This window comes from Dasypus novemcinctus, chromosome 7 (genome assembly GCF_030445035.2).
Source record: "Dasypus novemcinctus isolate mDasNov1 chromosome 7, mDasNov1.1.hap2, whole genome shotgun sequence".
NCBI classification, from domain to species: domain Eukaryota; kingdom Metazoa; phylum Chordata; class Mammalia; order Cingulata; family Dasypodidae; genus Dasypus; species Dasypus novemcinctus.
Window position 1 is genome coordinate 123,692,610 of NC_080679.1, and position 25,156 is coordinate 123,717,765.

At 54.3% G+C, this 25,156-nt stretch overlaps 1 protein-coding gene across 8 annotated transcripts in view; it reads left to right on the plus strand.

Moving 5' to 3' along the window:
- The first annotated feature begins 2,588 nt into the window (after positions 1-2,588).
- STEAP3 (STEAP3 metalloreductase) overlaps positions 2,589-25,156 on the plus strand; it is a 109,301-nt gene continuing 86,733 nt past the window's right edge. For 3 of the 8 annotated variants that reach the window (XR_009186621.2, XM_071216483.1, XM_058301111.1), the window contains exon 1: positions 10,023-10,129. Coding sequence is in view for 4 of the 8 variants with exons in the window: in XM_071216483.1 (XP_071072584.1) it covers positions 10,126-10,129 (4 nt within the window). In the remaining 4 variants the exon portion in view is untranslated. Of the gene's footprint in view, positions 2,791-10,022; positions 10,130-13,889; positions 13,989-14,499; positions 14,642-25,156 lie in introns of those variants that run through there. The other 5 variants (XM_071216484.1, XM_023592000.2, XM_004469440.4 and 2 more) reach the window with 5 other exon arrangements.

A 25,156-nucleotide genomic window follows, 5' to 3' on the forward strand; every position in this document is an offset into this window, starting at 1 on the left:
CTCAAAATTCCCATGCCTCAGTTTCCTTATTTGAACATGGAATTATACTGTGAGGAAGAAATGATTTTAAAACAGAATGCTTAGAACAGTGCCTGCTATGTAGCAAGACCTTGAAAAAAAATGTTAGCTATTGCCAAGGAAAAAACAAATCTAGACTTGGTAAGGTGAGAGGTTATTTGAAAGGGTGATTGGCAAGGGAGAAAGGAGCAATGGCAGGAGAGGGTGGGGTTATTTCAATAGGGACAACCCCTAGCCATAAGATTAGCAAGTGTCTCAAGAGTAAGGCATAAAGGATTCTTCTTTTTTACAGAGCGAAGTACTTAATGTAGGGACATAGGATAGAAAGTTGACATGGTCAGATTGTAGGACTGAGAATATTTTACGTTGAAGCACCCTGTTTTCTGGGAGATCTGGAGGAAGTCCAGAAGCTTAACCCAAGTTTGATTAACAAGCATTTAGGGGCAGCAGACTTGGCCCAGTGGTTAGGGTGTCGTCTACCACATGGGAGTTCCGCAGTTCAAACCCTGGCCTCCTTAACCCATGTGGAGCTGGCCCATGCGCAGTGCTGATGCGCGCAAGGAGTGCCCTGCCACGCAGGGGTGTCCCCGTGCAGGGGAGCCCCACAAGCAAGGAGTGCGCCCCGTAAGGAGAGCCGCCCAGCACGAAAGAAAAGTGCAGCCTGCCCAGGAATGGCGCCGCGCACACGGAGAGCTGACACAGCAAGATGACGCAACACAAAGAAACACAGATTCCCGTGCCGCTGACAACAACAGAAGCAGACAAAGAAGAACACACAGCAAAATAGACACACAGAACAGACAACTGGGGCAGGGGGAAGAGGAGAGAAATAAATAAATAAATCTTAAAAAAAAAAACAAAAAAAACCACAAGCGTTTAGTTCTGATGGATCGGTGGAAACAAGCAGTTCAACTAATCACTTACGAGTAAATGGTTAGCAAGGTGGAGGGTCTGTGTCTGGCTTTGCCATAGATAAACCAGCGGGCGTCTGTAAGGCAGTCTAAGCCCCGCGGGGAAGGGAGCTTCCGGTGGTAAACCTTTTCCCAGAATACAAAGCCTGGGCGGTGGGAGAGGTGGGCTGGATTTCTTCACCTTAGCTCTTTTCCAGGCTCACGAGGCTCAGGTAAAATTTAACCTTGTCACTATCCCAATCACATACGCCTCTTAAATCTTCCAGGTCCCCCACACCAGCGTGACAAAGCCTAGCCCCCTTCATCTTCTTCCTCCCCGGCCTTTCAGTGCCTCTCAAGGGCCCCCACCCAGTGCCCAGAGCAGGGCCCTTTCCTACCAACACTCTCAGCAGAGGGGCAAGCCTCAGGCACCTGGGACCGGCAGGAGACGGAGGCCCGGCCAGAAGACACGTCACAGTGGGTCAGCCACCGGGGCAGGATGCGGGCCAGGAGCCCTGATTCCAAGGTGCCCACGGGGCCCGCTGGCCACAGGGACAGAGAGGGAGAGGGAGGCAGGCCACTGGCCTCCACTGCCCACCTGCAGCTCCTCGCCAGGGGTCAGGGGCAGCTGGAGGAAAAGCATTTCCCTGCAGGCTCCTCCGAGAGGGGCTGCATGGCCACACGGCGCCTTCTCCGAAGGAGAGGAGAGGGGCCTGAATGGAGGTGTTTCTGCATGGAACAGGTGTTTTCAGGGAACCAGCTTCCTCTTCCTCTAATGAACACCTACTATGTGCCAGGAGCTTTCATGGCACTATCTCACTTGATTCTCACAACAGCCCGAGGAGGTATGTACTGCTATTGCCGGGGAAACTGAGGCTCAGTGGAGAGGCTGCATTTGAACCCAGGTCCCCGCAGTACACATGGCAGGTCTTGGGCCATTATCGCCCTTACCCAGACTGGAAGCCTTTTCCTGCAGGCACCTGGCGGCCCGCCCAGCGCCAGTGCAGCAAAGGGCTCGAGGTGGCTCTGAGGATGATGGTCCTCTGATGTGGGTGTCAACGAAATCAGGCGGCCATCCGGTACGCCATTTAGAAACCAGGCTGTCGACGGCTTACCTGCCCTTCCACAGGCCCCTCGGAGAGGCTGGGATGACTGGAGGGGGCTCTCCCCAGAGGGGACATTCTGACAAATGTCCTGGAGAGAAGCCCCCCTGCTCTACGCCCCTATGTCACCCTACATGGGCTGCCCCTGCCCTCACCCAGCTGGGCCCAGCCCTCTGCACAAAAGGGGTCACCAAGGCTGTACCGACCCTGACCCACGGGAGCCCCTCACCTGGTAAGGCGGAGGCAGTGGGCGGCACACGGGCCTGGTTCAAACCCCAGCCTTGCCCTGATCCCACGCGGGTCACCTTGTTCATTTGAAACAGCGACTGGTCCCGCTTACTCCACGGAGGGCGAAAGAGGGGTGATCTGACCAAAGGACCCCGCCCGCCACAGGCTGGGACTTCAGCAAGGTCACTGCCCTTCCAGGGGCCTCCCTGGGGAGCCCAAACCAAGGCAGCAGGGAGTTAGGAGTGCACGCAGCCCTGGAGGGAGGGCTTATCTTGGCTGCTGACCCCGAGGCCAATGACCTGTGCTCAGCCAAGCTGCCGCCACCCACCCCCTGGACCCCACCCCCGTGTGGGGCTTCCGGTCACAGCCTCTCTGCACCCATACGGCGCTGAGTGCACTCCGGCCACCGGCCTGGGGTCCTGGTGTGGGGAGCAGCTCGCAGACCATGGCAGCAGGAGTCTCTGGGAACCAGGGCCCCCACCACGCCCGCCCCGCCCCGGGCTGTGGAGAAGCCCCCAGCAGAGCGGGCTGTGCCCTGCCCCCCGGATCTGGTGAGCCGTGCTCTGATGGGCGGGAAGGAAGGAGGGGGGCGCGTTGATTTCCTCCCCAGCCAGGCTCTGATGGGCGGGAAGGAAGGAGGGGGGCGCGTTGATTTCCTCCCCAGCCAGGCTCTGATGGGCGGGAAGGAAGGAGGAGGCGCGTTGATTTCCTCCCCAGCCGGTGGGGCTTTCTTTCCTCGGTGACTCCCATAGGAGCCCAAGGAGGTCTCCTTCTCCCAACGGCCTTCAGTCCCCACCCTTACCACGAAAGGGTGCCAGCAGTTAAGCCGAAAGGGAGGGTTTGCCTCTGGGGTGCACACGTTCCCCATTTATTTTTCAAGTTTTCTTACACAACTGGCTCTTTTCAAAGGTAACTCAGGACCACTTACAGTGAGAAGCTTAATCGTAAGCCGAATAATGACCTGGACACAGAAAATCATGGCCGGGGTGTGGGGAGTGGAGATGGAAAATAGAATTTAAGGATAATATAACCGTGAGCATGGTCTGAGCTTCCTAGCCACTAGGGTTAAAAGGGAAATATGATGAGTTAGTGCAAAGGAGTGGGCTTATCAGTCTTGTATTTTGTTCTTGGAGCTTTGAATAATAGGTGTTAATAACAGGGGCATTTACTCCAGATTTATAAACATTCAAAAGCAGAGTACATCAGGCTTTTTGGCTCCCAAGATCTTAGAGGCAGCAAAGAGTATGATATCAAAGTGCGACCCTGCGAGGGTGAGTGGGTCACTCAGTTTTCTGTGATCTGCCCTGAGCCAGGCGTGGAGGAACGTCTGTTTCGTCATTTATACTGTATACTAGCGCTTCCCAAACGTCAACATGTGCACAGACCTCCTGGGGGTACGTAAAAATAGGGCTCGCTGAATTAAGTCTAGGTTGGGTCTGAGATTCCAAATTCTGAAATCCCCCCAGAGGTCGGGTACGCACCAGTTTAGAGCACGCTAGGACTGAAGCTCAGACTTCCCCAGTCCAGAGGCCACTCAGCCTCTCCCCTGGCTGGGGAGGCCATGCAGTCTTATCTAAAACAGACACGAAGGCCGGCCTGGGCTCAGGCCTCTGGGTGTGCTGGGCCAGCTTCCCGCACCTGCGTCTAGCGCAGAAGCCAGGCCAAGGCTAGACATTCACTCTTACACAAAGATGTAATAAACACCTACTGTGTGCCAGGGAGCTCTCTTAGAAAACCGGCCAGTCCTGCCTACCCTGCCCCAGGCCTCTATCCACCTGCTCCATTCAGCACCTGCCTTTGGAACCTTCTCGGCCCTCTCATGCTACCCTTAGCCCATCTCCTGGCTTCCCCTCTGGAGAGCTCAGGCTTTAACAGAGGGCTGGAAGGAGGGCAATTTTATACCAAGTAGAGGACCAAGCCCTGGGGTGGGGGTGGGGCGTTGGGATTTGTTACAAGAGGAGCCTCCTAATGCCACACAAGTCAAGCCTTACGATGCCCTCCGATTTCGACTCACTGTTAAGTGCCCTGTGAAAGGTGAGTCTGTAAGTTGAGCTCCCAGGCCCCCAGTGCGACTGCGCCAGCTTGCCTCCCCTTCCATGCTGGCCCCCTCGGAGGCCATTCCCAGCACCCAGCACCCTGCCTCAGGGCCCTGGGGGCTGCCCTGTGACTGTACCTATTACATCCTTAGGATGACAGAGGTGGTTCCTCTGTTTGCCTGATTTACCCTCAAGATATCCTCCCACCCTGCCCCAAAGCCCAGCCTCTCTCTTTCTCCCTCACTCCCTCCCTTACTGCTTTGCTTGGCCACCGTGTTTTGTTGTTGCTGTTTTTTCATTAGAGAAGTTGTGCATTTACAGAAATATCGTACATAAAATACAGTTTCCCATATACCACCCTATTATGAACATCTTACATTAGTGTGGTACATTTGTTACAATTGAGGAAAGCACATTTTTATCATTGTACTATGAACCACGGTCCATGGTTTTGTTTAAAGATTTATTTATTTTTATTTATTTCTCCCCCACACACGCACACACACAGTTGTCTGCTCTCTGTGTCCATTCGCTGTGTTCTACTGTGACCGCTTCTATCTTCATCAGCGGCACGGGAATCTGTGTTTCTTTTTGTTGCGTCATCTTGTTGTGTCAGCTCTCCGTGTGTGTGGCACCATTCCTGGGCAGGCTGCACTTTCTTTCACGCCGGGCAGCTCTCCTTACGGGGCACACTCCTTGCGCGTGGGGCTCCCCTACGCGGGGGACACCCCTGCGGGGCAGGGCACTCCTTGTGCGCATCAGCACTGCGCATGGGCCAGCTGCACACGGGTCAGGGAGGCCCAGGGTTTGAACCGCGGACCTCCCATGTGGTAGGCAGACACCCTATCCATTGGGCCAAGTCCTTTCCCCATGGTTTAACTTGAGGTTCACTCTGTGTCGTATGGTTCCATAGATTTTCTTTAAAAATTTTTTCTACTAATATACAGACCTAAAATTTCCCCCTTTTAACCACTTTCAAGTATATAATTTAGTTCTGTTAATGACATTCACAATGTTTTGCTACCATCACTGCCATTCATTACCAAAACTTTTCCATTATCCCAAACAGAGAATCTGTACATTTTTTCCTTGAGGTATGGGGCGCTGGGGATTGACCCGGGACCTCATATGTGGGAAGCCAGTGCTCAACCACTGAGCACATCGGTTTCTCTAGGTTGGTATTTTTGTTTGTTTTCCTCGTTGCTTTTATTTTCAGGAGGCACGGGGAACTGGACCCAAGACCTTCCATGTGAGAGGTGGGCTCTCAACCACTTGAGCCACATCTGCTCTAAGACTCTGTACATTTTAAGCCTTAACTCCCTATTCCCTACCCCTTTCCCATCCCCTGTTAACTTGTATTCTAGATTCTGTCTCTATGAGTTTACTTTAGCGGTTCCATATCAGTGCGCTCCTACAGTATTTGTCCTTATGTTCTTGGCTTACTTCATCTTTCATAAGGTCTTCAAGGTTCATCCATGTGGTGTCCTTTTTAGAGCTGAATATAATATTCCATTGCATGTATGTACCACATATTGTTTATGGGTTGCTTCCATCTTTTGGCAATTGTCAATAACTTCGAACATCAGTGGGAAAATTCCTGTTTCAGTCTCTGCTATTGGTTCTTATGGATATATACCTAGAAGTGGGGTTTCTGGGTCATATGGTAATTCTATAATTAACTTCCCGAGAAACCACCAAACTGTTTTCCACAGCAGCTGCACCATTTTACATCCCCAACAATGACCGAGCATTCCTATTTCTCCTCATCCTCACCAACACTTTTTATTTTCCATTTTTTTTAAATAGCAGCTTTTCTAGTGGGTGTAAATGGTACTTCCCTCTGGCTTCAATTTGTGTTTCCCTAATGGCTAATGATGTTGAGCATCTTTTCATGTGCTTTTTGGCTATTTGTACATCTTCTTTGGAGATATGTCTATTCAAGTCTTTTGCCCGTAAAAAAATGGGCCATTAAAAAAATGGGCAAATTAAAAGTTGAAATGTTTCTTTACATATTCTAAATAGTAAACCATTATCAGATATATGGTTTCCAAATATTTTCTCCAATTGTGTAAGTTGTCATTTTACCTTCCTTATAATGACTTCTGAGGCACAAAAGTTTTAAATTTTCCTCAGATCCCATTTATTTATTTTTTCTTTTGTTTCTTGTGCTTTGGGTGTGTGGTTGAAGAAACCATTGCCTAACATAATGTCCTGAAGAAGTTTCCCCATATTTTCTTCTAGGCCTATTATAGTTCTGGTTCTTATATTTAAGTCTTTAATCCATTTTGAGTTCTATTAAACAACATGAGGTAGGGGTCCACCTTCATTATTTGCATGTGGAGATGCAGTTTTCCCAGCACCATCTGTTAAAGAGACTATTCTCTTTAACTTGGCACCCTTGTCAAAAACCAGTTGGCCATTGATGTGAGGACTTATTTCTAAACTCTCAGTTCCAAACCATTGGACTATATGTCTGTCCTTGTGTGAGTGCCATAGTGTTTTGATTACCATAACTTTGTAATAAGTTTTTAAATTATAGGGTGTGAGTCCTTTAAATTTGTTCTTTTTCAAGAAGTTTTTGGCTATTCCCTTCCATATGAATTTCAATTGGAGTTTTCAGTTTTACAAAGTAGGCTGTTATAAGGTTGATTGGGATCTCATTGAATTTGTAAGACACCTCGGGTAGAACTGACATCTTACCAATATTTAGTCTTTCAATCCATGAACATGGAATATGTCTTTTAGCAATGTTTTGTAGTTTTCTGTGTGCAAGTCCTTCACATCCTTGGTTAGATTTACTCCTAGGTATCTTATTCTTATAGTTGCTATTGTAAATGGAATTTTTTCCTTGGTTTTCTCCTCAGATTGTTCCTTACTATAGTATGAAAACACTATTGAATTTTGCATGTTGATCTTGTACCCTGCCACTTCACTGAATTTATTAGCTCTAATTGCTTTGTTGCAGAGTTTTCAGGATTGTCTATATGTAGGGTCACACCATCAGCAAATAGGGAAAGTTTTACTCTTTCCTTTCCAATTGGGATGCCTTTTATTTCTTTTTCTTGCTTAATTGCTCTGGCTAGAACTTCCAGTACAATATTGAATAACCGCAGTGACGTGGGCATCCTTGTCTTGTTCCTGATCTAACAGGGAAAGCTTTTAGTCTTTCACCATTGAGTATGATAGCTGTGGGCTTTTCATATATTTCCTTTACCATGAAAAGGCATTTTCCTTGTATTCTAGTTCTCTAAGTGTGTTTTTTTTTTTAACCAAGAAAGGGTGCTGGATTTTGTCAAATGCATTTTCTGCATCAATTGAGATAATCCTGTGTTTTCTTCCCTTCAGTCTATTATTGTGGTGTATTACATTAATTGATTTTCTAATGAATAACCTCCCTTGCATACCTGGGATAAATCCCACAGATCATGGTGTGTAATTCTTTTAATGTGCTGTTGGATTTGGTTGCCTGGTATTTTGTTGAGGATTTCTGCATCTATATTCATAATGGATATTGGGCTATAATTTCCTTTTCTTGGCTCTGATATAGGGTGGTGTTAGCCCCATAGAATTAATTTAGAAGTTTTCCCTCCTCTTCACTGTTTGGGAATAGTTTAATCAGAATTGGTGTTAATTCTTGGGATGTTTGGTAAAACTCGCCAGTGAAGACTTATAGTCCTGTGCTTTTTTTTGCAGGGAGTGTTACAACCCAGCGCCTGAAGGGCATGAGTTAGTGCAGCTGCCAGACCAAAGAACTCACCTGGCACTTAGGCATAAGCTTTATTGGGACTTATGGACAGGAGAGAATCTTTGACAGCAGCCAGTTAAAGAATGAGTGACGTTATTGCTCCATAAAGAGACAGGAAGAATGAAGGGTGATTGAAGGGGTCTCAGAACAAGGGCATTGCATAGGGATGAGAACAAGGACATTCCATAGGGTAAGAGAACAGAATTCCTGCTAGGGTCATGCGAAGTGTGCACATAGGGTGTTGGGATGTTTTCACTAAGCTTGCAGGAAGGACGCGTACTACTTTGGGAAGATCATAGTTTACATAGCATCTCTACATTCTCTTCCCTCTGGGGAAGGTTGTTAACCTTTAACTTATGTCTAGGTCACACAGGCAACTCTGTGCTGAGTACTTAGGGGGGCCCTGGGTCCCCACAGGGAGGTTTTTAGTAAATGATTCAATCTCTTTTCTTGTTATTAATCTATTGAGTTCTTCTTGAGTCAGTGTGGGCAATTTGTGTGTTTCTCAATTGTCCATTTCGCCTAGGTGATCTAATTTGTTGGTGCAGATCTGTTCATAGTATCCTCTTGTAGTCTTGATCTCAGTGGGGTCAGTAGTAACAGAGATTTTCTTGAGTGCCAGCAGCTAACAATGCCAAGCAAACCTAAAAAAACACCTTTTGCCACCTTGGCAAATAAGCTTTGCATGGGCTGGTGCTCCCAGCCGGACCCTGGGCTTGAGCTTGCCAGTGGCCTTAGGAGAGTCCCTGCTTCCAAGTGTTTGGATGTCCCCTCTTCTTCCCAGGACACAGACCTTCTCCCTCTTCCACAGCAGGTAAGCCTTGGCCCCAGGTCACCTGCCTCCGTTGTCTCTTACACTACTTTTCATTGGCTGCTTTTGTCTGGAGGGCAAGTTCTGGGCGTGAGGGCAGGCTGGAGAGAAGTTTCCCCAGCCCATCTTTCCCGGCTGGAACCAGGCCAGAGACCTCCCCCCTGGGGAGCCCTAGCAGGCTCCCTGGCAGGCTCCAGACTGCCCCCAGGGAGGGGATGAAGGAAGGGCCCCGAGAGCTTCTTCCAGGCCTCCCCAAATCTGTGCTTTCTCAGCTCAACCCCTGCCCAGCAAACGCAGCCCTTCCACTGTACTGGGCAGCTCTGAGGAAGTGTGCGGTCTTGAAGTTTCCTCTGCCTGGGGCGGGTTGACCGATGACCACTCTCAGAGCCGGGCCACCAGTGAGCCAAAGTTACTAATCCCAAGCTGTGAGCAGCGATCAGTCCACGCCACCTGCGGATCTTGGGGATGGGAACTTTTATGCCCTTTCCTGGGACCGGTAAGCTGCTCAGGGGCCGGATCGCACTGCTGCAAGAGTGGGAGATGGGTGCCCATAACGCTGCTTTGAGAGCACATTACTGGTATTTACCGCCGTTTACCAGCTTCTTCCCCCCTCTTCTCTGGATGCTGTGCTGTGTTCTACTGGACTCTGGAGTTTCAAAATAGTGGATTCAGACCCGTCCTGCCTGTTTAAGAGTTGTTCTGGTGGAGGCACTGATCCCTGCAGCTTCCTAGTCTGTCCTCATCCCACAATTCCCTTTGCTATTTTTTTTTAGGTACAGGGGGGCAAATATATCGAACTCAGGAGGTCATACCTGGGAAGTCGGCACTCAACCACTGAGCCACATCGCCTTCCCTGCCATCTGCTTTTTTTTTTTTTTTAAAGATATGTTTAATTTATTTATTTCTCCCCATCCCCTCATTGTTTGCACTTTGCTATGTCATTAGGAGGCACCAGGAACTAAACCTGAGACCTCCGATGTGGGAGGGAGGCACCTAATCATTTGAGCCACCTCCATTCCCTGCTTTGTTGTGTCTCACTGTCTTTTCTTCTTGTGTCTCTTGTTGTATCATTTTGTTGCGCCTGCCCATTACGTCAGCTCGTCAGCTCGCTGTCTTGCTCATTTCCTTTAGGAGGCACTGGGAACCTCTGCTTCCTGCTTTGCTGTGTCTCTTTATGATTTTCTTCTGGTGTCTCTTGCTGAGTCATTTCATTGTGTCTGCTTGCTGCGACTGCCCGTCACACCAGCTCGCTGTCTTCTTTAGGAGGCACTGGGAACCAAGCCGTGGACCTCCCATGGGTAGGTAGAAGCTCAGTTCCCTGAGTTACATCCACTTCCCTGCCATCTGCTTTTTTTTCATTATTATTCCCCCTCCCGCCCCCCGTGGCTTTTTGCGTGCTGTCTGCTCTCTGCGTCCATTCGCTGTGTGTTATTCTGTGTCTGCATTTATTTATTTTATTCCCCTCCCCCCCTTGCGGCTTGCTTGCTGTCTGCTCTCTGTGTCCATTCGCTGTGCGGCTCTTCTGTGTTTCTGCTTGTTTCCCTTTTTGTGGGGTCACCTTGCTAAGTTGGCTCTCCACGGCGCCCAGGCCAGTGGCTCTCCGCAGTGTGCAGGCGAGCCTGCCTTCACAAGGAGGCCCCGGGACGCGAACCCAGGGCCTCCCATGTTGTAGACAGGAGCCCAGCTGATTGAGCCACAGCCACTTCCTTGCCATCTGCTTTGAATAGTCAATTAGAGCACATCCATCTTGGGAAATTTCACAGAATGGATATGCAAATGCTGGATCAATTCAGAAGCTGAAAGTGAGCAATGTCCCTCTCCTCTCCTGCCCTAGTAGATGACTTTAGAGTTTCTTCTTGAATACTCTTGCAACTTGGCCAAAGAACTAACCTCTTCTCCAGGGAAAGGGCCATCTTGGGAGGCTGATACCCATGAACCCTGTCAATAGAATATTCGGCAACTTCAGATCAAGGCACCCAGAGATGGATGCTTTTCAATGCCTCCTCCCTACCCAGCCCCTTCATAGCTCTGGGCCTTGCAAAGGAAATGAAAAGCACAGGCCTGCTCTCAAGATGCTGATGAATATGTTGAAGAAACATGGCATGCAGCAGGTGGGCAGTAAAAATTTGCTGATTGAAAGCAAGAGTTGGGAAGACAAACTTTAAGTGGGAGAACTTACTAGAGAGTGACTCAACAGGGCTGATGGTAGGGGGCTAGACTGTGGGGTGTTGAAGGAGACCACAGGTGGGTGGCAGTCATGGGTGGACCTCCCCAGAGACGCTGAAGAAAGTGATGGGTGATGAGGAGGTGCATTCCTTCAACAAGTAGTTACTGAGCTCTTACCATGTGACAGGCTCTGCTCTAGGGCCCTAGGGACAGAGACGTGAAGAAAACATAAAAATGCATTAAGTGTTAGAAGGTGACAGGAGCTAAGAAAAGAAAAAGAGCAGAGTGCATGGATGGGGGTGAAGGAGGTTCAGGGTGGGTCTCATGGAGGTGATGGTTTTCCAGCAGACGTGAAGGAGGGAGGGGCAGACAGGCACCTGGGCTAACAGCATGGCAGGGCTGGGTGCGAGCACAGAGAGGGAGCAGGAGATGAATTCAGAGAGGGCTTCGCCAGCCATGGCAAGGACGCTGCGTTAACCCTGCAGTAACGCCATCTGGCGAATGTCAGGAAAGGCCAGCTCTGACTCCTCTGCCCTCGGCCCGGCTATGGCGCATCGGAGTCAGGTGCATAGAAGGTTCTCAACGGTCAGCGTGCCCTCCTCCCTCCTGGAGCAGGAGAGGGGCTCTCCCGCTTTGGGGAGTTCAGCCATTGCTTTATTCAGGACCTATTTATTGCACTCTCACCCACAGCAGCCCCAGCGCTGGGTGAGACAAGCTCACGCTCAAGGCACTCCCAGTGCAGGGGCGATGGGCGTGCAAAGCACCACCAGCCAACGGCATGGGTGCTGCTGTCCAGCAAGGTGCGCAGGGCCTCAGCAGACAGTCCACGACCAGCCCTCCCCGTGCTTCCAGGCCCTTTCATTTTCTCCTGCAGAAGTTTCTGCCCCCCTCCAAACATGCCTTAGAGACCTCTACCAGCCTCGCGCTCAGAGCTCCCTCTCCAACTCTTGGGGACTCCCCCACCCCCACCAAGAACGCCTACCAGGTCCCCAGGATGCCAGGAGCCCTCCCAGAGTCCCATTTCCCCAGCCTGATGTAGTGACACCCCTTAATTTTGCCTGGAGAATGAGAGGAGAGCACATCAGCCAGAGCAGATGTTCAAAGAGCAGCTACTGTGGGCAGGGCCTCAGGCTTCCGGCCTCCAAGTGACTGAAAACAACCTACTGTGTTCCTGAAGTTTCATTCCCACAGAAGAGGCAACTCACCAGACCTAGTATCCCCAGGGCAGGGACCAGGTCTTTTTTTTTTTTTTAAGTAGTCCTTTTTTTTTTTAAGATTTATTTATTTATTTCTCTCTCTCCCCTCCCCCCCCCACCCCGGTTGTCTCTTCTCTGTGTCTATTTGCTGCATCTTCTTTGTCCTTTTCTGTTGTTGTCAGCAGCACGGGAATCTCAGTTTCTTTTTGTTGCATCATCTTGTTGATGTCAGCTCTCCGTGTGTGCGGTGCCATTCCTGGGTTGGCTGCACTTTCTTTCGCGCTGGGCGGCTCTCCTTACGGGGCGCACTCCTTGTGCGTGGGGCTCCCCTATGCAGGGGACACCCCTGCGTGGCAGGGCACTCCTTGTGTGCATCAGCACTGCGCATGGGCCAGCTCCACACGGGTCAAGGAGGCCCGGGGTTTGAACCGCGGACCTCCCATGTGGTAGACGGACGCCCTATCCACTGGGCCAAGTCCGTTTCCCACCGTGTCCCTACCACCTGGAATACTGCCTGGCACCGATGGGGCACTCTCAGTGCTGAGTGATGAAGGACCATTGAGAACCGCCACAGGGGCCCAGAGAGGGTGCTCCCTGGGCAGGGTGGGCCAGGAGAGGGTTAGAGGGGGGGGCTCGGAGGGGATGGTTGAAGGAGGCCACCCTCCCAGCAGCATTCCCATCACCCCGCTGCGTCCTTGCCGCCCAGTTTTGGGGCAGTTCGTAAGGCCCTGCACCACCCAGTGCCTCTGGTCACACTGTCCAGATAACCCCTTCCTCCCACAGCTTATCTCCCAATGCAGTCGGCTTCCTGGAAAGCAGGATTCTTAGCCTTACAAAGAGAAATTTTAAGCTCCTGATTGGGGGCTGCTGGAACATGTTCACCTTCCCCTCCTCCCCCAGAAATATTCTAGAAAAATCCCTGGGGTCAGGACACTCGGGGCATGGCGCCTCAGAAGCTGATAACCCCCCCCCCATCAAGAGAAGGCAACAACTGACCAGCAGCAAGGGAGGGCGCGGGGACACACACACACACACACACACACACGGCTTCAGTGAGCATGCACCTCTGCAGAGGTACCCGAAAGAGGGTCTCACCTTACACCCCACCTAACCCTGGGCCGTGATGCCAGCGCACGGGGCAGGGGAGGGCCGCGGGGCTGCCTTCTGCAGCCCAGGAATTCTAGGCAGGGAGGCCAGCTCCAGGGAGGCCCCGCAGCTTCTTGAGGGCAAAGGGGAAGGTCCCAGCAGCTCCCAAGCTTCAAACCCCTGCTTTTAAGGGTGAGCAAAGGACAGAGAAGTGATAGCACCCCAAGCTCCATGAAACGTTGTTGGGGGGAGGCAGGGCCTCTCCTGCCTCACTTCCTTTGCATGGGATTCAATCTCATGGCCTCTCACCACCTGTACAACCCTGGCCAGGAGCCTAACCTCGGTTATTAGAAGCTAGACATGAATTAGAGACATCCACGAGAGACCACACAACCCCATCTCCCACACACACATGCAAAAGTGCCCAATAAGCAGCAGCTGTTGGGACAGCTCGAACTCCTATCCCCAGCGGTCACCCCGGCCTCCACGTGCTCCCTCAGTCAAGGTATCCCTCCCTAATCGCGCGCCTGGCAGGAGGTGGCCGAGCCGGATAAGCGGCGGCGGCGGGCTGGCGGGCGGCCACCTCTCGGGCAGGTCCGGCCCCCGCGGGCGGGCGGGGCGCGCGACGAGGAGGAGCCTCCGAGTCCGGCCACCGCCTCCACCTCGGACCGTCAGCCGCCGCCGCTGTTCCGAGCGGCGGGCCGGAGAGGTGAGTGGCCCTTTCCCGGGTCGTCACGGGCTGGGGGCTGCGCCAGGACCCCCGCTCCTTTGCATGTCTGCGCCGTCGCCGCGCGGAGGCCGGACGCCGCGACAAGTCCGGAGGCGACCCGGTCCGGTGGCAACGAGCCACGTGCGCCCGGCAGCCGAGAAGCCGGTCTCTGCTCCCCTCCCCCGCGCACCTTCCTTCCTCAGGGACCCAAGCCGCGTGCGCCGCGCGGGCCGCCCCTGCGCCGGGGGCGGGGCTCCCCACGGGGTGGGGGTGGCGCTGGCGACCGGAGCCCGCGGTGCCAACGGCCGCTCCCTCCCGGCTCACCCGTCCGCAGCCCACAGGTTTCCCGTGCCCCGCAGCTCTGGCCACCCTGCCCCAGGGGCGGCCCCGGGGGCCCGGGTCGCCCGACCTTGGCGGGAGGAGGCTGGGCTGCCTGAGCGCCCGCCTTTGCCCGCGGCGCTCTTGCTCAGCAAAGTTCGCCCTTCCGCCCACTTCCCCGAAATTTGAAGGCAGGCTGCCGAGAGAGGTGTGGATGGAACTTTGGTCGCTCTGAGTCGACCCAGAGGAGGGTGCGCCGAGCTAACACGTCGCTTGGATCTGTGTGGGGAATGCAAGCAGTTCCTGCTAGAGTGCTGGCAGAGGGCACCAGCCAGGTGGGATTTCTGGAACACCCCCAGGGAGGTGTTTCTGCCGCTCAGAGAGCACTGATGATATAATTAATAGTGGACCTTTATTGTGCTTTATAGCGCCCGGCGCCTTGCCTTAAGGGCTTGCACGCCACAGCCCAGTTAACCCTCCCTAAGGGAAGGCTATCTTGTGTACAGTAAGGAAGGGGAAACACCCTGGGAGTGCTTGGATGTTACTGTTGAAGGAAATACAGGAGACAAGTTGCAGACGTAGGACTTGAACCCAGATTTGTCTGACTTGGATCCCAGGGGAGCCTTTCTCCTGCTGGAGCTAGGCCACGTCCTCAGGATTCAGGCAGCCTGCAGAATCCTGGGGGCCACGCCAAGCGTCTCGCCTAGCTGTGCCCCTCAGTTAACCTGCAAGGTTTGTTTAAAAATAGGCAGCTCAGGTCCCACCACGGCTGACCGAATCAGAATTGACAGCGTGCACAGCTTTGCCAGAGGCTTACTCCTGAGGGCTGGCTGGAGTAGGTGCTTGATGAGTGTCTGATGAATGAACGGGCTTTGTGGGTGAAGGGCGGAGGTAAGCGAACGGTAAACAGGTAGCCTTACCCAGTGCACCTGGGCAGAGGCGTGGAGTTGGCGTGGGGCAGGCAGGAGCTACGATGCTTGCCAGGTGATGCTGACATTAGAGTTGGTGGGGAGACAGCCTGCCCCAAGCCTGCTGAGCTTCCCCGGCCCTGGCCTGGGCATGCTGGGGCCACAGGTGTGCCCTCCCCAGCCTAGAGATGCCAGACAGGTGGATTCCTCCCCTGTTCTCACCAGCCTTATCAGAGCAGTGTGCTGGGCGGGGCGCAGGCTGTTAGAAAGTAAAAGTCGCTTGAGGTCCAAAGCCTCACACCTGGGCACTGGGGAGGGCAGTTGACTATAAGGGAGAGAGCACTGGCTTTGGAGTCAGGGGGGACCTGAGTTTGAATGTGTGACCTTGGCCAAGTCATTTGCCCTCTGAGCTTCCCTTTCTTCATCTGTAAAATCTTGCCAAAGGCATTTTATCCCATAAAACAGGGACAAGGATGTTGGCCTGAGGGGTTCGTTGTAGAAATTGTTGAGCACCTCTTAGGAGTGCAGGAATCTCAAATCCCCCCTCCTTCCTCCAGGGTCAGCTGGGGTCTTTGAGTTTGTCCCCTCGGTTCACTAGAGAAGGTAGATGAGGCCCAGAGACTGGCCTCCAAGGTCACCTGCTCTGGGGCAGAACCTGGCCCCCTTGGGTTCCCAGGATCGGGGCTGCCTGCTCAGGGCCCCCACCAGTGCCTCCCAGCCTGGCATGTTCTGGCATATTCTGCCACCCGTTTTATTCCCTGACCTCTGTCCAGCCTGCCAGTGACAACCTCAGTGGTCTAAGGACAGGCAGGGGTGGGGGAGGGAGTCAGTCTGTGCCAGGATGGCCTGATCCCCCCGCCGCCCCCCGCCCTCCAGAACAAGCCTGGCACTGGGCAGGACTTTTTGGACTGCACAGGCCCGAGCTGAGCAAGTCAAGCACTCCCTAAAATTGCTTTCTAGCATCTGGACCGGGCCTCTTTATTTAAAAGGAGCGCATTTGCCAGCTTAAGCGATTATTCAAATCTGAGGCCAGGCTGGCTCTTTTCTCTCTCCTGGGGGCTGGAGGAGTATAGTTCATCTTTGTCCACCCCCATCCCACCCCTGGCGGCTCCATCTCAATCTGGGAGCTTGGAGAGGTGAAGCCAGAGGCTGGGACACAGGGCAGGCTAGGGGGTCTGCAGATATTGAGCTGCAGAAGTCTCCGTCGCTCCCGCCTGCTCCCTGCAGCCACCCTCTCCTGGCCACCTCCCCCCGTGCTCTGCATGACCTGGTGGGCCAGCCTTTCCCATCCTTGGAGTGCCATCGGCACCAGCTCCATTTCCCTGAAACGGCAGTCCTCACCGTCACTGGACACGCAGGCTCCCACGTGCAGGCCCTGCCTCAAGCATGGTGTGTGTGTGAGCCCATTTGGGCCCCACAACTCTATTAGGAAGCAGATAATGTTATACTTCCCACTGTGAGACTCTCCCAGGGACATGCATGGCTGGTCTTTCCACCCAAACTTGAGGCTCCTAGCCACCACCTGCATCCCGGTCCTAATTCTGCCTCATGATTTCTTTTTTTTTTAAGATTTATTTTGTATTTATCCCCCCTCCCCCCTCGTTGTTTGGTGCTTGCTGTCTGCCCTCTGTGTCCATTTGCTGTGTGCTCTCAGTGTCTGCTTGTCTTCTCTTTAGGAGGCACTGGGAATCAAACCTGGGACCACCCATGTGGGAGAGAGGAGCTCAGTCACTTGAGCCACCTCCATTCTCTGCTTTGTTGTGTGTGTCTCTCATTGTGTTTCTTTTTTGTGTGTCTCATTGTTGCGGCATCTTGTTTCATCAACTTACTGCGCCAGCCCATTGCACCAGTTCACTGACTTGCTCATCTTGTCCAGGAGGTACTGGGAATGGAACCCGGGGACCTGCCATGAGGTAGGCAGGAGCTCAATTGCTTGAGCTACATCTACTTCCCCTCATGATTTCTTAATTCATACATTTACTGAGCACTCACCCCCAGACCCGGCTGGAGCCCCACTTCTGGCAGGACAAGTGTTGGCTGTCAGTTATCACCCAGCAAACACCCATACCAAACGCAGCCTTCCAGAGGGCTCTTCCCCGAGCTGGCAGGGGTGCACAATGGCGCCTGCCATGGGGCTCTCGTTGACCACTGCCGGTGCGTATAGGCCCCTGCGTCGACCCAGGGGATCAGCGTTACCCTCCTCCTCCTGTAAACCTGGCTGGGAGCAGACCAGGGGCTAATCCAACTGTGGGGGAAAAAAAGTAGCCCCAAGACGGTACAGTGAGGCACCAGTAAATGTAAGGACATTCGGGGATTCGCGGCCACGACTCCTAATTTAGGCTGCGCACGTGGGGTGGGCGGTGTCGGCACTGGGGAGACAGGTTTCCCAAAGCAGAAGCCTTGGAGCCTGCTGATGGGAATGACTGTCCCTGCTGTCGGCACATGACACTGCCGTGGCAGTCGGGCTGTGGGGAGGGGGCTTGCGATTTGAATGCAGGGCCTGGGAGGGGAGCAGCTTGCCCGCCGCGGGTCGGGATGAGGGTCTCTCCTGAAGGGGAGCTCTCTTCCTCCTTGCAAAGCTCGAGGTTGCCTGGCAGAGACCGGGCGCCAAGAAAAAGGATGGCCGCCTGTGGCAAAGTGAGCGCTTTGAAACACAAGGAGCCCGTGATGGGGCTTCCGGAGGGACCAGCCAGGCAGGCCTGCAGCAGGGGGGCTGCAGTGGACACAGGGCCGTGAGGCCCTTATGGCTGGCCCCTGGACCTGGCCCAGACTGGCCAGAAAGAAGGGGGTGCCTGCTCCTGGAAGGTGTGGGGGAACAGGCCCACCGGGCCCAGCAGCCAGGGATTGGGGGGGAGTCTCCCGTCCAGGAAGGCCCCGCCCACCTCCCGGGGTCCCTGGACGGAGAGAAAGATTGGAGGTTGGAGACCAATGGCCAGGACCCTGCTCTTGTGAGTTCTGTCTTAGCTGCTCTCTGTCCCCCCATGACCTTTGCGGAAACTCCTTGAACCTTTGGGTCTTCCTTGGCTGTGTGTGGAATACCCAGGGAAGAGGGGGTTCCCAAGATGGGGGCTAACGGGCGCCGCTAGGGTCTCAGAGGGAGCTCCAGGGGGTGGGGAGTCCCAGCTGGCCTGCACGCCTCGAGGAGCCGTGGGGGTGCTGGTGGGGCCCCCTCGGCCTTCCTAGGAAGTGTGGCTTCCTTCCAGCAGGGAGTGCTGAGCCTGCACTAATCGGCACAGGAACTCGAGGGTGGGGCTGCCCAGAAACCTGCAGCTTGAGGCAGGCGATTCTGGTGTTGGCTGAAGCTGGACCCCAGGGCAGTGAGCAGAGCAGGAATTGGGGGCCTGTGCACACGGGGTGCTGTGGGCTACAGCCCCAAGCCCTCAGGGAGGGAACTGGCTAACAGGAAGCCAGGGGAGCGTATACTGTGGAGGGAGGGGTGTTTGGATTGGGTGCGGGGAGGGCTTGAGGGGTGTGTTTGGGGCCGGGGAGATGCGCTGAGTGCTCCAGGGCCCTGGCTGGATCTCGAGGGCAGGGGATACGCATGGGCGGGGATGGTGTCAAGGCTTACAACCGGCCAAGGTCACAGGGGAGGCAGTGGAGCTGGGAGGGGGCAGGCGGTGGGAGATGCCCCTGCTGGGACGAGCCAGCATCCGGTGCCGGCCTGTGCAGGACTGGGGGTGGCCTGGAGAGGAGGAGGCTTCACTCCCCGAGAGTCAGCAGGAAAGGAGCACTGCAGGGCCCTGCTCTTTGTTGGGAATAGAGTCCACCTGCCTGGAGCCCGTGGTGTGTGTTCTGGTTAATCACATGCCCTGGTTACTCAGAGCCGCACTTGCCGAGATCATCCGTTTTCAGAGAAGTTGAAAACGCTTGAATATACTTGTCCCTAGGATGGGCCTGGGCGTGATTTACTTAGCCAAACCCCTGTGGCCTCCTTTGGGGCTGTCAGCGGAGCCACTGGGGCCAGCTGGAAAAGCCGTGGGCGGGCGGGACGGGCGGGCACGTCTGCTGTCTTCAGCCTGACCGCGTGTTTGCCTGTGACGGCGCTCTCTTCCATCTATGGGTCTTTTCTGTCTGTCTTGTCTTTGTTTCCACCTGGGGCACTGATTGGCAGGTAAAGATGACAGCAAAGCCTTGGCCAGGACAAAATGCTAAGGGTATGACCCCTGAGCCTGCGACAGCCATGACGATTGCGATAAATTACCCCCAGAGCAATTGATCCCTTGCCCCTTTCAGGCAGCCGTTCTGCTGGGCTTTGTGTCTTAAGTGCTCGCTTTTGCTTTCTCTTTCTCTCTCACACACACTCTCTCCCACTCATACGGTGGCTAGTCCGTCTGCCCTGTGTAGGATGACATTTATTCACTCCATGCATCCTGGGTTCTACGGGCTGCCTGCCTCAGTTCCTGTAGCGGAGAGACTTGAGTCTGAGCCGCTAATTACCACCAGTGAGGCTTCCTCCCCAGCAGGAAGCATCAGGCCAGAAGCACTCTCCAGTGCCGTCCCTAACCAAGCCGCAGTCACCGCGTCGTCGCAGGTCCCAGGAGCTGCCGCGCAGGCTGAGAGGGAGACAGCCCCGTCCCCGGCAGGCCCCCTCCTTCTGAGGTTCCACCCGAGTCCTACCTGCAAACCCAAATCCAGGGGGTGGCCCCGCTCAGGGTAGGCTGTCAGCCCTGACCAGCTGCGGGCCCCTGCCATGGCCAGATGCGGCGCCAGCCTGTGGGCGCTAAGTCTGGTTGGGGTGCAGGTGCCTTCCGCCAGCCCCTCAGAGGAGTCCAGAGAGCTCCCCATATCCCCCTATCCCGCCCCCTGCACAGCAGCACCGTTTGGGGACTGGCAGCAAAAGGTGTACTGAGGTTCTTGCCAAAAGGAAACGAGCAGTGTTGCCATCCGCACATTTTCATGGCGCCCTTTATGAGTGCGGGGAGTCCAGGCTATAAAATTAGAGGCTTTTTCAAAGTAGAGGGTTCAAGGATTTATCGCTCACCGTGCAGTAATGAGAGCAACAGAATTGTGGGTTTGGTGTGTTTTAAAAAAATAAGATGTTAATGTTTGTGATGCATTTCTGTGGGATGCAGACCCATTGGGATTGTAAATTTCACGTATTGGTAACCATATCTGGGTTGGTGTAACACAGAACTGCTGCCGCGAGTCATCGAATGGGGTTTTTCTAGAATGATTCTAAAATCTCTCTGTTTGTCCAAAGCCCAATAAATCATTCATTCCCTTTTAGTTTTGCGAAGTGGAGGTGGCGACAAACTTCTCTTTTCTATCAGACCAAATTTGCATGTATTTGTATGTGTGTGTTTGCATGTGTGTTGATGCCCAAGCTTTTTGTATTCTCTTTTGTAGGAACTGCTCAGCCTTCCTTTTAAAGATATAATGATTTTTTTATGATGTCTAAATAATGATTCCGGGCAGTAATACAAGAAATATGACAGTAAAATGTTGGTAAGAGTCTATCAGAAAGCAAAAATGCCCACAAAGAAAATAGAAATGCACCAGCGAAGATGTGTGTGGATATAATCCAGCTTTTAACCCCTGGTTTGAAATTGGTGTCCTCTGTCGCGTGGAGGTGGGAGCAGGGCAGCCCCTGGAGGGGGAAGGAGAGGAGGGGGAGTGCCTCTGGGCGAGCAGCCGCAGCTGGAATGCAGCGTCTGGGCAGGCCCAGGACGACACATCCAGGGCTAGCCAGAGCCAGCCCTGGGGCCTTGAGGAAGCCCTGTACTTGGTCCAAGCCTCAGTTTTCCCATCTGGGAAATGGATGTCAGAGCAGGCATACCAACTCCGTTCGTACAGAGCAGTGGCCACCACTTCTCCACGGCGTCTGAGTCTGGCCTCGCCCCCCAGCACCTTCTCGATGGAGTCCTGGTGACTGCAGGTGCCCCGTGTGCCAGGAACCTGCCGGGTGCTGGGAGGTCACTGCCCGGCCACTGCCCGGGTGGGGAGGACGGTCCTGCCAGCTCCAGGGGAAGCCTGGAATTTCTACATGGGCTGGGTTCAGAGCAGTCATGTGGCTGGAAAGGGGAACTAGGGGACTGCCCTGAAGGCTGCGCCTATTTGCATGGCGTGTGCCCTGTTCTAACTGGGGCTGTGTATTTAGAGCCATACAATTAGAATTCATGTTACCCATTTTACCTAAGTCTGGGAAAACATGACTCATCCACATCCAAGCGTACTCCTTTAAAATCAGCATTAGGATGTGGGGAGGGGTGATGGCCATTATCTGGGGGAGGCGAGGGCCCCCCCCACCGTCCATCCCCTGAAAATGCCTGCCATCGTGTGCTTCTTCAGCTCTTGTTACCTTGTACTGAGAGCGCAGGGAACCACAAGAAGGAAGGATTAATTCTGCTCAAAGAGAGGGTGACATTTATGCTGAACTCTGAGTTTTGTCATTTGGAGGGAAGGGGTGCTTGAGGTTAAAAGGTTAAGTCTAGGAGCTGAGCAGGTGAAAGGAGAAGCATGAGACCTGGCTGATGGGCTGGGTGGGCAGTGGCCAGGGCAAGCCTTGCTGGCACAGGCCAAGGAGGCACCCACCTGCCTGGCTGCCCTGGCTCACCCCTTCCTCCCTGCTTAATGGATCCTGGGCAGACCCCTTCCCCATGGCCACCGCCCCCGGGCACCACCAGCTGGCCCTGGAGCCATTGACCCAACATCCCTGACACCTCCTTCCCTGGGCATCCACATGCCAGCTGCACTCCAGGGCACCTCCCAGCTGGTGTTTGATTCTTCACTGCGGCCAAAGCGGCATGCGTCTATTTGTGCTTGTATATTTAGTTGGCAATGTTGATACTAATCCATGCAGACACCTTTCTGTGTTATAGAGTTCGTCAAATAGTGACACGCCTGGCCAGGTCTAACGGTCTCACCAGGCTGCAAGAGGGGATTAGAAATTCACGGTGTTAATTATGAAGGAATTAAATAATTCATGGTGTGATTATTTAATCAGCACTGGATGCCGGAGGGCCTCACGCTAGATTCTGGGGAATCACAAGCTCGGGTACAGCATCTGGTATTAGGCCGCTGAAACCAAAATGTTACTTGAGCACCTGCTGGGTTCCAGGCCCCGAGCTGGGTGCTGGAGACACAGAGATGAGTAAGAGGAGGCTCCGAGTTTGGTGGTGACAGATGGGCCCATGTGCACAGTCAGTGGTGACAGGGCAGCCGTGGACAGAGGAGTGAGTCCCAAAGAGTACGGGGTCCCCTCTGTCTTTGGAGGCAGGGAGATGCCTTTTGCAGCCCTTTGAGTTCTTGGCGACTCATGCAAAAGTTGGCACCCTGCATGTGGCACCCGTGGGAGGTTGGGAAGTGGTTGTATGGCCCTCCCATGCAGAGTAGTGGGGCCCGACCGCCAGCACCCAGGAATCCAGAGGCAGCCGAGGTCTGGGGAGGTCCCCAGAGGCTTCCTGGAAAAGGCAGTGCCACAGCTGGGCCAGCAGGGGGGACATATGTGTCCCCAAACCTGGGACTTATGCCACGGGAGATAGGCCCCGCTTCCTGGGCAGCAGCCCTTGGAGCTCCTTCTGGGTTCCCTGGCTTATTCTAACTCCCCCTGCCCAGGAATCCCTGAAACTGTAACTCCCACAGCCCGGGCCCACAGCCGCGGTCCACGTGACCCACCTGGCTCCAAGATGGTAGCTTCAACTCTCCCTGGATAGCAAGAAACACCCCCGATCCCAGACGCTGAGGCTGCAGATTTAGCTGCTAATGCCCTGGCAGCCTCCAGCAGGCCTGGATTAGCCAGGGCTGGGGTGCTGGCTGCCCCCGCCTACCAGGCCAGCCCCATCTCCCCCGAGGGTGGACCTCCTCCTGGTGCCCTCCAGGGCTCTACCGCCCCGATCCCTGCTGTGCAGTTGGTGCTCACGGAACAATGAAGGAGGAGAGGGGATTTCTCGGAGGACACCTGGCAGGACCGCCATGTAAAAGCTGCGCAGACTACGCTCCACACGGCTCCAGGGGCTGACGGTGTAAATGGTGCCCCTTGGAGTTGTGCAGCCTGGTGGCCCTGGGGCTCAAGCATCACCCTCTGCTGCCCCCCTGGCCCTCCTTCTTCCCAGGCGGTGGGTGATAATGAACCACCCAGGAGGCAGCTCTTCCAGGCTGGGCTGTCTAATCACCATAGTGAGGAGAGAGTCCTGGGTGTGGAGCCAGCCAGGAAATCTCCCAGTCCCCAGGAGCTGCGTGGGGCCCCGGTACTGCTCTCCACTCACCCAGCCACAGTGCACTCGGTGATGCACAGGTGGGGGAAGGAAGGGGCTGTGGGAGCCTCCCTGGCTCAGCCGATAAAGCCTCCAGGGTTCTGTCTTCTTGCCAGGCAAGCCCTGGGTCCCCAGAGGCCCGAGGGGCGTGCAGGGACAGGACTCCTGCCGCTGACCCTGCACACCAGGGGGGCAGTGACACCAGGGGCACCGTGGTCAGGGAGGGCTCTGCGAAGCAGCCAAATCGAGAGCGGGTCCTGCATACGAGTGCTTTGCTGCGTCCCACAGCCCTTGTCCAGACCTTTACTGAGCCTCGGCTGCCGTGGTTCCCAGAGTGTGGTCCTGGGAACTGTAGCACTGGAGATTCCAGGATGGAGCCCAGCCCTCTCCGCGTTAAGCCCCGCCAGCTTCCTTTTTTAAAAAAAAATTTTTAGAAGGTCCCGGGGATTGAACCCAGGACCTCGTACATGGGAAGCAGGTGCTCAACCACTACGCTACATCTGCTGCCCACCCCTCCAGGTTTCTTTTTTTTCCCAAAGATTAATTTTTTTATTTATTTCTCTCCCCTCCCTGCACTTGTCTGCTCTCTGTGTCCATTCGCTGTGTGTTTTTCTGTGACCGCTTCTTATCAGCGGCACTGGGACTCTGTGTTTCTTTTTGTTGTGTCATCTTTTTGTGTCAGCTCTCCGTGTGTGCTGCGCCATTCTTGGGCAGTTTGCACTTTTCTTTCAAGCTGGGCAACTCTCCTTACGGGGCACACTCCCTGCGCATGGGGCTCCCCTACCCAGGGGACAACCCTGCGTGGCAGGGCACTCCTTACGCGCATCAGCACTGCACATGGGCCAGCTCCACACGGCTCAAGGAGGCCCGGGGTTTGAACCGCGGACGTCCAGTGTGGTAGGCGGATGCCCTAACCACTAGGCCAAGTCCGCTTCCCCCCTCCAGCTTTCTGGCGCGGCTCAGGTTTGAACTCCACTGGCCTAAAGCGTGCAGTGGGACTGGGCCAAGTGCGGGGCTGCAGAGTGAGCAGGACTCCGCTCCTGCCCATTAGGAGCTGTTGCTTGGGGTGGAAAAGCACAAGGAAAGGGGGAACTACATCAGAGGACAGGGCCGCTCTGGAGCAGTGAGGAGGCAGGGGGCAGCCGGCATCGGGGAAGGACTGACCCAGGAGCTGGGGATTCTGGCCGAGGGTGGCTCAGGGACCCCAGCGGCGTGAGGCCCACCCCAGAGGGAGCTGGATGTTGGGATGAGCCAACCGAAGGCGGCTCAGGGAGCCCAGTGCCCGTCCCATCCCACCTCGACGCCATCCTTCCCACCAGCCCCTCCCACTACCCCCTCCACCTCTACCCCCCCTTCTCCCCACTCCCCTGTCCCAAACGGCACCACTTTTCCTCCCATTGCCCTGGAGGGAAATGCGTGTCCTTGCAGGCCATTATCTTAGAGCACATTCTTAGAAAATTTTAGAAAAAGTTTTTCCTTTCGGCGGAGAACACTGTGTATTGATTCAGGTGCATCTATTTCTGTTCTACATGGAAAAAAGGTTTTAAAAAATCCTCGAGAGCGAAAGATGGGGGAAGAAAAGAAAACTGGGTGAATGAGTGAATTTGATGGGCTCACAGCAGAGCCACTTTATAGAATCCTTGCTGCAACCTCCTTAGCCTTGTAACACCACCGTTTTTCAGATGAGGAAACCAGGCCCCAGCCAGGAAGGCCGGGGGCTGTGCCCTGCTGGCCTACCTAGTGATTTGCC